A 15762-nucleotide genomic window follows, 5' to 3' on the forward strand; every position below is an offset into this window, starting at 1 on the left:
CTGTTAGATTGGGAGAATTGGTTCCTTCGAGCTTTAAGGAGTCCATTATAGTTAGTTTTGTGATGAAGGTAAAGAATGAGAAAGACGTCAATTCATACAGGCCAATAGACCTTCTTAAAGCTGATTTTAAGATTCTAATGAAAATATGGGCCCTGCGCTTCTCTCGGATTGCCCAGGCATTAATTCACTCTGACCAGTCTGGCTTTGTTCAGGGGAGATTTATGGCCGCAAACAGGCGTTAGACTTTGTTTCTAATAATAAAATTCCAACTTTAATTTCAATGGTCGATGCCGAAAAGGCTTTCGACCTGGTGAATTGGGATGCTCTATTTATTGGTTTGTTAAAGTTTGGTTTTCCTGATAGAATAATTAATATGTTGAAAAACATCTACCACGAGGCACATGCAAGGGTGGTGGTTAATGCCAACTCGATAGGGACAGTGAATATTAATAGAGGTACCATGCAAGGGTGCCCGATTTCCCCTATTCTGTTCACCTTCTTTATCGAGCCACTAGCAACAAGAATACGTGGGAATCCTGATATTAAGCCACCCATAGCAGGAATGGCTAAAATCAAACTATTCGCCGACGACATTATTTTATATTTACATCCTGATGGATTAAATCTCGATCAAGCATTAGGCGAATTCAGCAGGTTTGAACTGATTGGTGGATATCAAATTAATCAGAATAAAACTGAGGTGCTGGAAATGAATACGGATTGTAATTTTCCACCTGTAAATTTAATACCACAAGCCTTAAAAAAAGAACCAATCAGATACCTGGGCATCTATGTTTCCAATCAGTTTGATAAATTATTTAGCCTGAACTACTTGACAAAGTGAAATAAAATTAAAATCTTGATGGAGAAATGAACTCTATTACCATTGACCTTGATTGGCCGCGTTGCACTTGTAAAAATGTCGATTCTTCCTTTATTGATTTTTCTCTTTTTAAACGTACCGCTTAGGATCAATTCCTATTACTTTAGAGAGATCGAATCCATGGGGGGTTTTGTTTGGAATAAAAAGGTTTCAAGGGTGAAATTGAGTATACTTCAGTTGGGAACTACACAAGGGGGCCTAGCTTTACCAAATATACGCACATACCATATGGCAGTGATAATGGACCTCACAGCACGCTTATTGAAGTCCAATGGACTGTCAACATGTTTTTTTATGAAAAAATGATTCAGGAGGGAGGTTCTCAAGTTCCGATTTTTTTAAAAACAGCGAAATTACCAAAGAAGACCAGGTACAAGACTATTCGGGATTTTGCTTATAGACTGCAATCTTATTTAAGCAGGAAGGCGGTGGTGGGCTGCATTACTTGAAATTACAGGAGTGCAAGATCACGGGGCTTCAAATTCACTCGAACAAGCTCCAAAAGTGGAAAGACCTAGGTTTTGGTGATCTAGATTCTTTATTTACATCACAGAAATGTATTACTTGGCAAGAGACCCTGGTTAGGTCTGACAATAAATTAAAATCGGGATTTCTTGAATTTTTTCAGATTATTAACTTTATAAATAAGTATAATTTATTGGCAGGCATAACGCCTCTGGCTACCGCTCTGTATAAAACGAAATTAATGGGAATAGGAAACTGGTATAAGTTTCTGAGAAAAGGTGAAGATTTTCCCCTAGTTGAGGAAATCCTGGTTAAAATATCTCAGGACACCAACTGCTCCTTCTCAAGACAGGAATGGGAACGGATTACCCAGCTAGGAGGCAAGGCTCTCCGTGCGGCCAATTTTAAGAGAATGTCTTTTCTATCCCGTTGGTTGGCCTATCTAACTCCCAAAGCTTTAAATAAACGTTTTCGGGAGTAGAAAATAAATGTTTTAGATGTCAGCTTCATGAGGGGGGAGATTGGCTCCATATTTTTTATACATGTCCGAAATTGGTCAATTTTTGGCGTAACATTTTTTCCTCAATAAGTCAGTCTATTAAAAAGGTAATTGAACCTGAAGCCGAGATCACTCTCTTTGGTATTTCAACAAAGAAAATGATTTGCCTAGGACAGAAGAATCATATATTGCAATCTGCACTTTGGCGGCCTGTTCCCTAATATTTCAAAACTGGAAGTCTGAGGAGGTACCATCTTATTGTAAATGGGTGAGTTAAATGAGACGGACTAAAAATTTCGAAGAGGCATATGCCAAAAGAGTGGGATCTTCGAAAAAATTCACCAACATTTGGAAGTATTTTATTAGTAGTGAGTCTTCTACTACCACATAGCACTTTAATAGCAAAATAGTAGTATAGGCTTGGTAGGGTAATATTTTTGATTACCTTTGAAATGCGTACATTGTATTTTTTTACTTTTTCACAGTACTGTGGCACTTTAGCACTTAAACACTTTAGCACAAGACACTTTATGAATACTAATAGTCTAGGCCTGACATGTTAACATCTTGTCTTGTGCAGGATGTCGTACAAGTAGCTCTGGCCAGATTACAATGGTTTGAACTATGTGCACATGAGTTTTGTGACTGTGAAATTGTGATAGGAAATAGAAGGCACTTGGCACTTTATAGGCAACATATGTTTCGGTTTTGTTTAAAAATTGTATAGTGATGATTATTCGTGAATGCGATGAAATTATGATGAACCGTTGGATTTTACTTGATTTCGCTCGATGTTTACAAATAACCCTGTAATGGTATTATTTTTTTATATAAATGTTTTTCATTGCTCGCTGCTTTGCTCAATAAAAACGTATAAAAAATAAACAAATAAAATAAAGTGTGTTTGGGCCTCACCCTCTATTCTAGCCTGCAGTATCATTGAGTAAAGTTCATTTGGCCTCACGCTTTAACAGAGCTTGCACTATCATCATTGTGTAAAGTATGTCGGTGCCTCACCCTTTCTCTAACCCGAGTGTCCTCCCCCCAGCTCTTCCACGAGGTCGCCTACATGGCCGACGACCGCCAGGACCTGCTGAACGCCATCAACGAGTTCCTGGACTGCAGCATCGTCATCCCGCCCTCCGAGGTGGAGGGGAAGGACCTGCTGAAGTCCATCGCCTCCTTCCAGAAGGATCTGCTGCGGAAGAGGAAGGAGCGCGAGACCCGCAGGTCCGTGAAGATGGGCATCCTCCCGGAGGCCAAAGGTAGGGCGAAGGGCAGGGCTGCTCATGAAGCGCCCACCGCACCTTGAATCGCTTCTAGGCGCTTCAGGAATAACTGGTGCTCATAAAACCCTCTGCGTCCTTGTTAGGTGCTGCTTTAACACCTCATGCACTGGAGCCCCCTGCAGGTGGGGTCTCTTAAGCCGTTCACTACCCAAGGGTCACTGCATATTCTCTTGACATCCCCGACTATTTGATGCAAAAGTATTTTAAACTCTCCTGTGAGTAAAGCTGGTGGATAAACTCTGCACCTCGAGGTGTGCTTGGACCTGCAGAAGGAGCCTGGCTCGGCTGGGGGTCCTCAGAGAGACCCCCAGGCGTTAGACCATAATGTAGTATCCATGAGTGGGCCACAATCCACCATGATCGTGTTTCCTAAAAATGTAAAACTTTTCTAAGTTATAAATAGAGAACAAGGTAGTCGCGCAATAACTCCACTCCACGCTGTTACTTGAAGCGTGAAAGGCCATTATATTAGGACAAGGTTGGAATTATTTAGACTTATTAACAGCACATCAATGCAAGAAATATAAGTTCCCATCCCATACCCACGCATTCTCTATTCTGCTTTTTCAAAACCATCTCACCTGTTTGACTCTTCACCCATTCACTTGTTAACCTCTTTCCTTTCCCCATTCTCACCTTCACTTGCCCTCCAGGCATCCGCCTTCATTGCTCATTGCCTCCCGTGCCCCGCTATCAGTCACCTGTGTACCGTTCTCCCCCCACCCGAGGGGTGGATCCACCCGTATGTGACTCCCCACTCCTCCTAAGTACTGCCAACCAGGGATCCCCCGTAGGACGGTTACCCCACTCCCCCCACTGTCCTGTGCACCTTTCCCCTCCTGCCAGCCGACCCTGCGGCCTCCTAGTGGACGACCATCAACCACCTCACCCTGTGTCCTGCAGCAAAGTACCTTCCGTGGTACAAACGTGAATCCCGAAAGGTGCCCATCCAAAGCGGGCCCACGTGCCCCTCAGTCCTGTGCGCCTAAAGGCTGCCCCACTCTGCCGCACCTGGTGAACAACCATCCACCTAAACATGCGTCCCCTGCAAGTCAAGAATGTTCCCGGGACAAACACCGACAAGAAAGATGCTCTCAACACGGTGATAGTCCATCACCCCACCTGTCCCTGCATGCTGGGTAATCAAATAACATCCCATGGGGCAACTCCCTGCCGTAAACGGCGCCCCCCAATGCGGTAAACAACCATCCACCATCTGGACCAATGCCCGTATAAACCAGCAAAATGTCCGGGCCCAATCATTTGACTGAAAAAAGGTGCCCCCTCTCGCAGTGAACGGCCATCCACCACCTGGCCTGCATCCCATGGAACTGGTAACCTAGCAGGGCCAATCCCTGTCCACAAACAGACACCTCCCTCGCCGTGAACAACCAGTCACCACCTGGACCTGTGTCCCATATACATGCAACCTTTGTCGAGCCCAATCCTCGAACCAGAGACAATTGCCCCCCTCGCGGCGAACAACCGTCCACCACTCGTACCTCTGCTCAGCAAAACAAGCAACCTTTCCGGACCAATCTATTGGTCACCCAAGGTGCCCCCCCCCCTTTCGAGGTGAACGACCATCCACCCCTTGTACATTTCCCCTTTGCGTCCCTTGATAAACAATAAGATTTTAGACCGCTCCTTGTCCATAAAACGGTGCCCCCCCCAAGGCTGTGTAGCATGTAAGTTTGCTTCCCTTCTATATTTAATTGCATCGCATCTTTGAGGAATGTTGAACCTTAGAAGTTCCTGATGACACAGAAGTATTGTAGAGCGTGTCGTGAACTTCAGATGATCATAGGATTGCAATGTGAACAAACTTTGGTCTTTGTTAAGAATCAAACTTCTCCATGTTAATCTTTAATTCGTCTCTTATATCTTTGTGCTTTGGATATTTACCTTTGGATCCCACCACACGCAGTGAACGACTATCCACCACCCGGGCCTGCATCCCGTACACAGAACGGTCTCAGGCCAAACTTCGTCCATGAGAGGCGCCCCCCGTGGACGACCATCCACCACCTGCCCTGTGTCCTAATGTAAGTGAGTAACTGTCCCAGACCGTTCTTGGACCGTGACAGGTCCCCCCTTGAAAAAAGACCCCTCTCAATTTCACTTCAAACGGTCTCATTACCAGTGCACGATGGGCTGGACCCCCAACCCGTCCTCTACCAAGCACAAACCATGTGCGTGACCAGGATGCCCCATGCTCCGTTCACTTAAAACACATTCCCGGCCAAGCATCCCCGGATAACGCCAGACCTGACATATCCCAGTAAACTTCTCCCCCGAATGTATCCTCAGATCGGGGCAACCTCATATTCCCTACGACCCAATGTCAACCGTACTGGCAACAAACATCCCCCCACAAATTTCATTCGACTGGTTCCCCCATCATCTCTCACACCCTCGGTGCGCACGCCGCCACCGCAACCACCAGCGCCAGGAGGCTCTTAAGAGGGATACGGGGCTCCGGTGGAGCGGGAGCCCTGTAGCAATCACTGCCCTGCTTTGCTCACCTGCATTGCCGCCACTGTTCCGCCCGCCTGGCGCAACTACATTGACCGGCAGCACCCTCGGCACGCAAGCCGCCACAGCCACCACCAGCACTAGGAGGCTCTTAAGAGGGATACCGGGCTCCCGCGTCGCAAAGCCCTGGCTCTCCGAGAACAGTAGAGGACGGGCCGGGCCCCCCCTGAACCTTGCACCCTAAGGTTAGTGTTCACAAGATTGTTTGTATAACCTGTGCTATCTTCCTCATCTGGCGTTTATGAAGTTTGGATTAGTTCTAGGTTGGGTTAAAAAAAAGGGGGTTGTCTACCAGAGCAGGACTATGGGTGGGTCAGTGGTGGGGACACTGGACCTGTTTCTAATTAGAGCTACATCGGTATTGGAGCACGAAATTCAACTAACTGAGTGGCGTTTATCCCTGGACCCTATCAATCAATCAATCAATCATCGTATTTATATAGCACACTACTTACCCAGAGGGTCTCAAGGCGCTGGGGGGGGGATTCTGCTACTGCTCGAACAACCAGGTCTTGAGTTGCTTCCTGAAGGCGAGGTGGTCTTGGGTCAGGCGGAGGTGGGTGGGGAGGGAGTTCCATGTCTTGGCGGCGAGGTAGGAGAAGGACCGTCACCCTGTGGTGGCTCTACGGATGCGGGGGACAGCGGCGAGGGCGTGGCTGGTCGAACGAAGCTGGCGTTTGGGAGCGTAGAAGTTGAGGCGGCTGTTGAGGTATCCTGGGCCTTGGCTGTGTAGGGCTTTGTGTGCGTGGGTGAGGAGACGGAAGGTGATTCTCTTGTTGATCGGGAGCCAGTGCAGGTCTCTCAGGTGTCCGGAGATGTGGCTGCGACGGGGGATGTCCAGGATGAGTCGTGCTGAGGCATTCTGGATCTGCTAGAGTCTCTTCTGGAGTTTGGCGGTGGTTCCGGCGTAGAGGGTGTTGCCGTAGTCCAGACGGCTGGTGACGATGGCCTGGGTGACCGTCTTCCTGGTCTAGGTGGGGATCCACTGGAAGATCTTACGTAGCATGCGCAGGATGTTGAAGCACGACGAGGAGACGGTGTTGACTTGTCTGGTCATGGAGAGGGAGGAGTCCAGGATGAAGCCCAGGTTGCGTGCGTGGTCTGTTGGTTTGGGTGCGCTGCCTAGGGCGGGGGGCCACAAGGAGTCGTCCCAAGCGGCGGGTGAGGATCCCAGGATGAGGACTTCCGTCTTATCTGAGTTCAGTTTCAGGCGGCTGTTCTTCATCCATTCGGCTACCTCTTTCATCCCCTTGTGAAGGTTGGCTCTGGCGGTGGCGGGGTCGTTGGTAAGGGAGAGGATCAGCTGGGTGTCGTCGGCGTAGGAGATGATGTTGAGGTTGTGCTGGCGTGCGATGTCTGCGAGGGGGCTCATGTAGATGTTGAAGAGGGTTGGACTGAGCGAGGAGCCTTGAGGAACGCCGCAGATGACTTCGGTGGCTTCAGATCTGAACGGGGGAGGCGGACTCTCTGTGTTCTTCCGGCGAGGAAGGAGATGATCCACTCCAGTGCCTTCTCCTGGACTCCGACGTTGCTGAGGCGTTGTACTAGGGTACGATGGCAGACAGTGTCGAAGGCCGCGGAGAGGTCGAGGAGGATGAGGGCCGCTGTTTCTCCGTTGTTGAGCAGCGCTCGGATGTTATCGGTGACTGCGATCAGGGAGGTCTCGGTGCTGTGGTTGGCCCGGAAGCCAGACTGCGAGGGGTCGAGGGATCCGTTCGTCCCGAGGAAGGCGGCCAGCTGCTTGTTGACGGTCTTCTCGATGACTTTTGCAGGAAACGGGAGCAGCGAGATGGGGCGGTAGTTCTTGAGGTCGGTGGGGTCAGCCGATGGCTTCTTGAGTAGAGCGCTGAGTTCGGCGTGCTTCCATCTCTCCGGGAAGGGAGCGGTGTCGAAGGAGGTGTTGATGATGTCTCGCAGGTGGGGAGCGATGATAGCGTCGGCCTTGTTGAAGACATGGTGAGGGCAGGGGTCGGTCGGAGATCCGGAGTGGATGGAGTTCATCGTGCGGACGGTGTCTTCGGTGCTGATTGGAGTCCAGGCGCGGAGGGTGGTGGTGGGGGGCGGTGGTTCGGTCGTGGTGTTTGTCGGTTGAGTGCTGAAGCTGTTGTGTATGTCCGCGATCTTGTTGTGGAAGTAGGAGGCGAGGGAGTTGCAGAGGTCTTGCGATGTTGAAGAGTTCTTTGCTGTTGTGTGCATTGTTGTCCAGTCGTTCCTTGACTGCAGTTTTCTTGGTGGCGCGGATGAGTTGGTGGTGTTTCCGGGTGGCGAGCTTGAGGGCAGTCATGTTGTCCGGTGTTGGGTCTCTGCGCCAGGTTCTCTCGAGGGCTCGGCAGTTCTTCTTGGAGTTCTTGAGTTCGTCGGTGAACCATGGGGCTTTCTTGCTGCCGGGTCTGCTGGGCGGGGTCCTCAGGGGGGCGAGCTCGTCTGCGCAGTCGCTGATCCACTCCGTGAGGTTGGTGGCCGCTTGGCTAGGGTTCGTTGTGCTGGTGGGAGGGTTCATGCTCAGGGAGGACGCGAGCTGGTCGACTGTGATCTTGTTCCAGTTCCTGCGTGCAGCCTGTTGCTGGTGGTGGTGGATCGTGGTCCCTGTGGACGCAGCTGTGGTCCGTCCAGTGGAGTCCGGTGGCGTGGCTGAAGGCGATGTCCTTGCTGGATGAGAAGACGGGGTCGAGTGTGTGTCCGGCGTAGTGGGTGGGGGTGGTCACCAGTTGCTTGAGTCCCAGGTTGGCGAGGTTGTCCAGCAGGGTGGTGGTGTTGCGGTCGTTGTTGTTCTCCAGGTGGATGTTGAGGTCCCCTAGGAGGATGTAGTCAGCGGAGCAGAGGGCATGTGGGCTGATGAAGTCGGCGATGTCTTCACTGAATTGTGTGCGTTGTCCAGGGGGTCTGTAGATGAGGGTGCCTCTGAGGGTGGTCTTGGGGTTGATGTGGACTTGGAAGTGCAGGTGCTCGGCGGTTGTGAGGGTGTCATCGGTGTTGGTCGTGATGCGGATGGTGTCCCTGTGGACGATGGCGATGCCTCCTCCGGTGTGGTTGATGCGGTCCCTTCGGATGATGTTGTAGCCGTCTGGGATGGCGATGGCGATGTCAGGCGCGGAGGAGGCGTTCATCCAGGTTTCCGTGAAGAAGGCGACGTCTGGGGCTGTGGTGTCGAGCAGGTTTCCGATCTCGATGGCGTGCCTGTGGACGGAGCGGGTGTTGAGCAGGATGCATTTCAGGTGGCTGCTGCTGTTGCTCGTCGAGGTCTTGGGCACTGCTGGAGTCGTGCAGGTCCGGATGCAGGTGAACTTGCAGGAGTTGCAGCAGAAGGGTCCGTGGGTGTGTCTCGGGGTGGCCCGGTAGCAGCCCGGGACTCGGCCGGCGTAGAGTGCGTTGAGGGTGGCGGCGTCGTACGTCTGGCGGGTGGGCTGGGGTCTGCGGGGGCCAGGGGTCCTGGCACTGGGCGCGGTCCTGGCGCGGACGGGCGCAGACGGGCTTACCTTTGGCGCGCCTTCGGCGCTCATTCGGCGCGCCCGCTGCGCGTTTGCCACTCTGCCATAAGAGGAGAGTGAGGGGGGCGGAGCGAGGGAGGGGCAGCTGGGAGGCGGGAGCGGGGCGGCGAATGGGAAGGCTCCAGGTAGAAGGGGGTGGGGCCGCAGGGGATCAGCGGCGGGGAGCGGGGAGGTGGCGGGAAGCGCGGCGGGGGCACAGCGGGAAAAACAGCAGACTGGGCAAGAAACAAACAAAGAAGAGAAAAAGGCTGGGCAAAGCAGGGGAAAGCAGCACCAACACAGGGGGAACGGAACGAGAGTACAGAGGCAGGAAACAACGAGCAACAGGGGAAAAGTCGCGCAGGCAGCAGGAAGCGGCGCTGCGCTCCAGAAGCTGAGACCACGCCTAGTGGTCAGGAGTACAGCTGCGGGCAGCGGCGGGAACGGGGCAGCCTGGGCACACCCACGGGGAGTGTGCGCGGTGCGTGGTGGAGTGACCGGCCCAGAGGGACAGAGGTCACAGATCACCACTGCGTGCACTCCTCCCTATAAGGTCCAGTGGGAGGGAGGGGCAGCTGGGAGGCGGGAGCGGGGCGGCGAATGGGAAGGCTCCAGGTGGAAGGGGGCGGGCCGCAGGGGATCAGCGGCGGGGAGCGGGGAGGTGGCGGGAAGCACGGCGGGGGCACAGCGGGAAAAACGGCGGACTGGGCAAGATACAAACAAAGAAGAGAAAAAGGCTGGGCACAGCAGGGGAAAGCAGCACCAACACAGGGGGAACAGAACGAGAGTACAGAGGCAGGAAACAACGAGCAACAGGGGAAAAGTCGCGCAGGCAGCAGGAAGCGGCGCTGCGCTCCAGAAGCTGAGACCACGCCTAGTGGTCAGGAGCACAGCTGCGGGCAGAGGCGGGAACGGGGCAGCCTGGGCACACCCACGGGGAGTGTGCGCGGTGCGTGGTGGAGTGACCGGCCCCTATGCTATCTAAACGCTCATCTTTGGGCGGGTTAACGCGTGCAAGGTCACCCGAGCAACCTTTAGTCTCGGTTATTGATCTCCTTGCTTCTGCAGGAGGCGCTAACCAGCTATCGCAGGACCTAGTGAATCCAGTAAATACTTCCTTTTCTTTGGAATCTACAACAACGATCTCGCATATCGATCCTGCAAATAAAGAGCCTGCTAGTAGTGCATTTCCCACGAGCTTTAACGAGGTCTGTTTGTAGTTCCTCGACACAAACGGTGGTTCAATCGCGAGAATCGGCAACAAAGAAAAAGCGGGGTGGAGGTCCCAAGAGAAATAAAAATGCTAAAATTCAAAAATCTATAAGGGCCGGAACAACGGAAACTTCAGAAGTGTTAACAATACCTGAAACTTGCTCATCGTCTCCATTGGAGGGTAGGACTGTTCCAACTACGGGTGATGCCCATATGTCCCAAATTGGAGTGGACTTTTGGGCTAGAATGGAAGCTGTACTTACTAAATCATTCCTACCTCTCCTGGAAAGACTCCCTTCATTAGAGGAAAGACTTTTTCACTTTGAATCTTTGTCTGCACCTAATCACGCTAACAACAATAACCCAACGTGGGGTGACATTGGCCTTTTTGAAACAACAGCACGATTATGGTAAAGAGGAGTCGTACCCTGACCTAAAAAATAAATGTACCCATTGGTTAAATACTAACAGGCCACTCCCACCGCAGGTATACAGTGAAATTTTGTTTGCCCGTAGAGTCAACTGGGTGGGGCAAAGGAAGAAACATATTGAAGCGGATTGTATCTTGATCAATTTTAGGGACATATGTCATTGGCACCTGACACGGCCATCAACCCAGATACAGTCCCTCCCCTTAACCTATATCTATTCTGTCATTACCTTTCAGTCATCTTTAGAGGGAGGGGGCAGGTCATGTGAAAATTCGGAAATTAGGGACTCAAGAGTGCAGGCAGGAAGTGTATTCAACTGGCGTGGCACATACGACACCAATCTACCAGTTGTCTTCCCTGTTAGTAATAGATTTAGGGCCAGATGTAGGTAAAATAGATTTACCGATTTTTAATTACCGAATTTTACCGATTCAGTTATTAAAAATCGGTCAATCTAAGGGGTGGATATGTAGGTATTCCAGATGTGCTGGAATACCGATTCGGAAGAATTCGGTATTTACAGATTCGGTAAATGCCGAATCGGTAATGCCCATTCATTCCTATGGGCTGTGAAGCCCATAGGAATGAATGGGCATTACCGATTCGGCATTTACCGAATCTGTAAATACCGATTTTCACAAGGGTGCAGGGGGTGTCACTTTGACACCCTCTTGCACCCCCAAAACAGGCTCGGGTGCCATGTGGCAGGCATACATGCCCTAAGGGCAGGTCTGCCTGTCACATGGCATAGGTGTGCATGCACACATGTGCATGCACACCGGAATCGGTATTTTACCCATCAAATTGGATTTGATGGTAAAATACCGATTCGATTAGGCCTCTGGGTCTCTGAAGAGTCCCACCTACATCTGGGTGCCTCAGAATCGGTAAAATTACCGATTTTTTATTTTACTGATTCGGTAAAATAATGCCCCCTACATACCTGTCACCCATTTACCGATCGGTAACGGCCAAAATCGGCCGTTACCGCTCGGTAAATGGCCTCAAACGGCCACCTACATCTGGCCCTTAGTGTCCTAGATCAGGTAGATTGACTAACCACCAGTAGCCATTAAATCATTCCTAAGGCCCGACGGCTAGGCTTGCATTTTGTTGGCGAGGGAGTTGTGGCCCCTGATCAATCAATCAATCAACAGATTTGTACAGCGCGCTACTTACCCGCTAGGGTCTCAAGGCGCTGGGAGGAGGGGGGATGTATGAAGACAACAGGAGATGACCCATAAACCACGTTGGGATGGGTGTGTCATGAGAATAAGAACAGTTCCCAACAGGTATTATGTAGAGACAATTTCAAAAGTGTATGCAATATGCATTACAAGAAAGGAAAACCAAGGAGTCAAAGGATTTGGAGAGAGAGTAGTCTTATTTTCATAAGCGGTAGGACAAAAAAACTTTCAAGGTTCAATACAGTTAAGGCAGCACTGTACAGAGTGGATCTTGTGACAACCCGGTGACACTTGGTGCAAGTGCTATATACAATCTGTGACAAGTGAGTGTGCAAGTGTTTAAAAACAACAGCATGGGCGACGCATTAATCAAGATATAAACATCAGATAATGGCCCCAACAGAGACAAGTAACCATTACTTGAAACACAATAATTAGTATGGGAGCACAAGACGTGAATTGCGTCGTAAAATTTGAGCTGTCTAGTCGACGGCGTTTCGATCCCGGTTGGTTGGGATCCTCATCAGGACGGGGTTGTCGATGAGAACAGTGACTTAGGCTCTGGCAGGATGATCTGGTTGCAATCCTGGATATAGACTCGATCGTCAAAGGCTACTGAGTGATTCTTCCATCTGAGCAGCGAGTGGTACTGGCGAAACCTGATTTAATCAGGGCTGAGTGCCGTAACCGGGGGTCTGCTGTCACAGCGGAAAGCGGGCAATGAACGCATTGGAACTGTTCTTATTCTCGGGAGGAGGGGGGAGCCGCTATTGCTCGAACAGCTAGGTCTTGAGTTGTTTCCTGAAGGAGAGATGGTCCTGGGTCAGCCGTAGGTGGTGGGGAAGGGAGTTCCATGTCTTGGCCGCCAGGTAGGAGAAGGATCTTCCTCCGGCGGTGGCTTTGCGAACGCGTGGGACGGTGGCGAGGGCAAGGCTAGCGGACCGGAGCTGGCGGGTGGGTATGTAGTATGTGAGGCGGCTGTTGAGGTATTCGGGGCCCATGTCGTGGAGAGCTTTGGGTGTGTGGGTGAGGAGTCTGAACGTGATGCTCTTGCTGACGGGGAGCCAGTGCAGGTCTTTCAGATGGGCGGAGATGTGGCTGTGGCGGGGGATGTCCAGGATGAGTCATGCAGAAGCGTTCTGGTGCACTGGAGTCTTTTCTGGAGTTTGGCTGTGGTTCCAGCGTAGAGGGTGTTTCTGTAGTCCAGTCGGCTGGTGAAGAGGGCCTGGGTGACCGTCTTCCTGGTTTCGGTGGGGATCCACCGGAAGATCTTTCGGAGCATGCGCAGGGTGTTGAAACAGGATGACGAGACGGCGTTGACTTGCTTGGTCAACGTGAGGGAGGAGTCCAGGATGAAGCCCAGTTTGCGTGCATGGTCCTTTGGCTTGGGGGCGGGGCCCAGGGCAGGGGGCCACCAGGAGTCATCCCAGGCAGAGGGGGATGGTCCCAGGATGAGGACTTCCGTCTTGTATGAGTTCAGTTTCAGACGGCTGAGCTTCATCCATTCTGCGACGTCTTTCATTCCTTCCTGGAGGCTGGCTGTGGCGGTGGCGGGGTCGTTGGTGAGGGAGAGGATTAGCTGGGTGTCGTCTGCGTAGGAGATGATGTTTAGGTTGTGTTGCCGTGCGATGGCTGCAAAGGGGCTCATGTAGACGTTGAAGAGGGTGGGGCTGAGCGAGGATCCTTGCAGAACGCCGCAGATGACTTCGGTGGCCGCGGATCAGAATGGGGGAAGGCGGACACTCTGGGTTCTTCCGGCGAGGAACGAGATGATCCACTCCAAGGCCGTTCCTTGGATTCTGGTGTTGCTGAGACGCTGTATCAGGTTGCGGTGGCATACGGTGTCGAAGGCTGCTGAGTTGTACAGGAGGATGAGGGCAGCTGCTTTACCCGTTGTCGAGCAGGGAACTGATGTCGTCGGTAGCTGCGATGAGGGCGGTCTCGGTGCTGTGGTTTACTCGGAAACCGGACTGCGAGTGGTGAGGGATCCGTTTGTCTCGAGGAAGGCAAAGAGTTGTTTGTTGACGGTCTTCTCAATGACTTTGGCAGGAAAAGCGAGGAGTGAGATGGGGCGGAAGTTCTTGAGGTCGGTGGGGTCCGCGGTGGGTTTCTTCAGGAGGGCGCTGAGCTCGGCATGTTTCCAGCTCTCCGGGAAGGTGACAGATGCGAAAGAGCTGTTAATGATGTCCCGGAGTTGGGGTGCGATGATGGACTCTGGTTTGTTGAAGATGTGGTGTGGACAAGGGTCAGTGGGGGAGTCGGAGTGGATGGTGTTCATCGTGCGGGTGGTGTCTTCGGTGCTGACCGAGGTCCAGGTGCAGAGGGTGGTGGTGGGGGGTGCTGGTTCGGTGGTTGGGTGCGTGGTCTGTGCGCCAAAGCTATTGTGTATGTCGGCGATCTTGCGGTGAAATAACGAGGCGAGTGAGTCGCATAGGTCTTGCGAGGGTGTGATGTCGTTGTTGCAGGCGCTGGGTTTGGCGAGCTCTTTGACAATGCTGTTGTGTCGTGTAGTGGTTGTTGTTGTCCAGTCGTTCCTTGAATGTTGTCCTTTTGGTGGTGCGGATCAGCTGGTGGTGTTTGCGGGTGGCGTTCTTGAGGGCTGTCATGTTTTCTGTTGTCTGGTCGTGGCACCAGGCTTTCTCAAGGGAGCGGCAGGTTTTCTTGGAGCTTTTGAGGTCGTCGGTGAACCACGAGGTTTTCTTGCTGCTGGGTGTGCTGGGAGGGTTCTTCAGTGGTGCGAGGTCATCGCGCAGTTGGTGAGCCACTGTGTGAGGTTGCGGGCTGCTTCGTTGGGGTCCATCGTGTTGGTGGAAGGGTTCTGGATGAGGTGGTGAGCTGGTCGGTGGTGATCTTGCTCCAGCTTCTGCGGGGAACCTGTTGCGGGTGGTGGTGGGTCGTGGTTCTCCTGTAGTTGAAGTGGACGCAGCTGTGGTTGGTCCGTCTGATCAGACGTTGATGCAAAGCAGGGTATTTGTGAGTGAAGAACCCTCTAATGGATCGACTGATAAAGTCTGTATATGGCCCGGCAGGGTGAGGAATAAGCCTAATGCGATTCAATGTGGGGAATCCACTTCCTTATCCCAAGTCATAGAAGTTCAAAGGCAACAGGAAGTTGCGGTTCCAGATTATCCTGTGAAGTTGGGCAATGATTTGGTATCATTAGAGAATTTTAATGGGATAGTTGCTATTCACCTTGAGACCAGTGCTGAAACCAGTGTCGGCCATGATGAGGAAGCTTTGTGCAGACTCAGAGCCAGAGGGACCGCACCCAGTAGGGCTCAGTTGGGTGGACAACGGCCCACCCTGTGGTATTCCACCAACGACTACACAGGTAGAGGGAGCCACGGATGTACCACTCCTAGCAGGCCAGATGGTCCCCCCTGAAGAACTGGCTATGGTAGATGGCAATTCTGGTGGACTCTTTCCTGATGATTTGTTAGCTCCAAATGATAGGGGCAAAGTGGTACAGCAGACAGCCAGAGTACTGGGCGATAATATTAGAATTCTGTCCTGGAACTTGGCCGGAATGAAGAACAAACTGCCCTGTCCAGACTGGGGATGCTTTGTAGACAATTACGATGTCTGCCTGTTCCAGGAGACTTGGGCCTGGGAGGAATACCAGAGAGCAGGGTTTGCTTCTTTTAATATCTTGGCTACGACGAAAGGCAGGGGGAGACCGTCGGGTGGGCTAGGAATTTGGGTGGGCACACACCTCGGCGCTAAAGCTGAGCAGATTTTATCCAATACTGATGATGTGCAATGTGCCCTTTTAACACTTTTCACAAAGGCAAAAA

The 15762-nt window shown here is 51.8% G+C and overlaps 1 protein-coding gene across 1 annotated transcript in view; it reads left to right on the forward strand.

The window, feature by feature from the left end:
- LOC147672491 (anion exchange protein 3-like) overlaps positions 1-15762 on the forward strand; it is a 392095-nt gene that overhangs the window by 264290 nt on the left and 112043 nt on the right. The window contains exon 9 of the mRNA XM_086947996.1: positions 2896-3112. Within this exon, the coding sequence (XP_086804122.1) occupies positions 2896-3112 (217 nt within the window). The remainder of the gene's footprint in view (positions 1-2895; positions 3113-15762) is intronic.

The sequence above is a fragment of the Lissotriton vulgaris genome, unplaced genomic scaffold, assembly GCF_964263255.1.
Source record: "Lissotriton vulgaris unplaced genomic scaffold, aLisVul1.2 SCAFFOLD_1073, whole genome shotgun sequence".
Classification (NCBI taxonomy): domain Eukaryota; kingdom Metazoa; phylum Chordata; class Amphibia; order Caudata; family Salamandridae; genus Lissotriton; species Lissotriton vulgaris.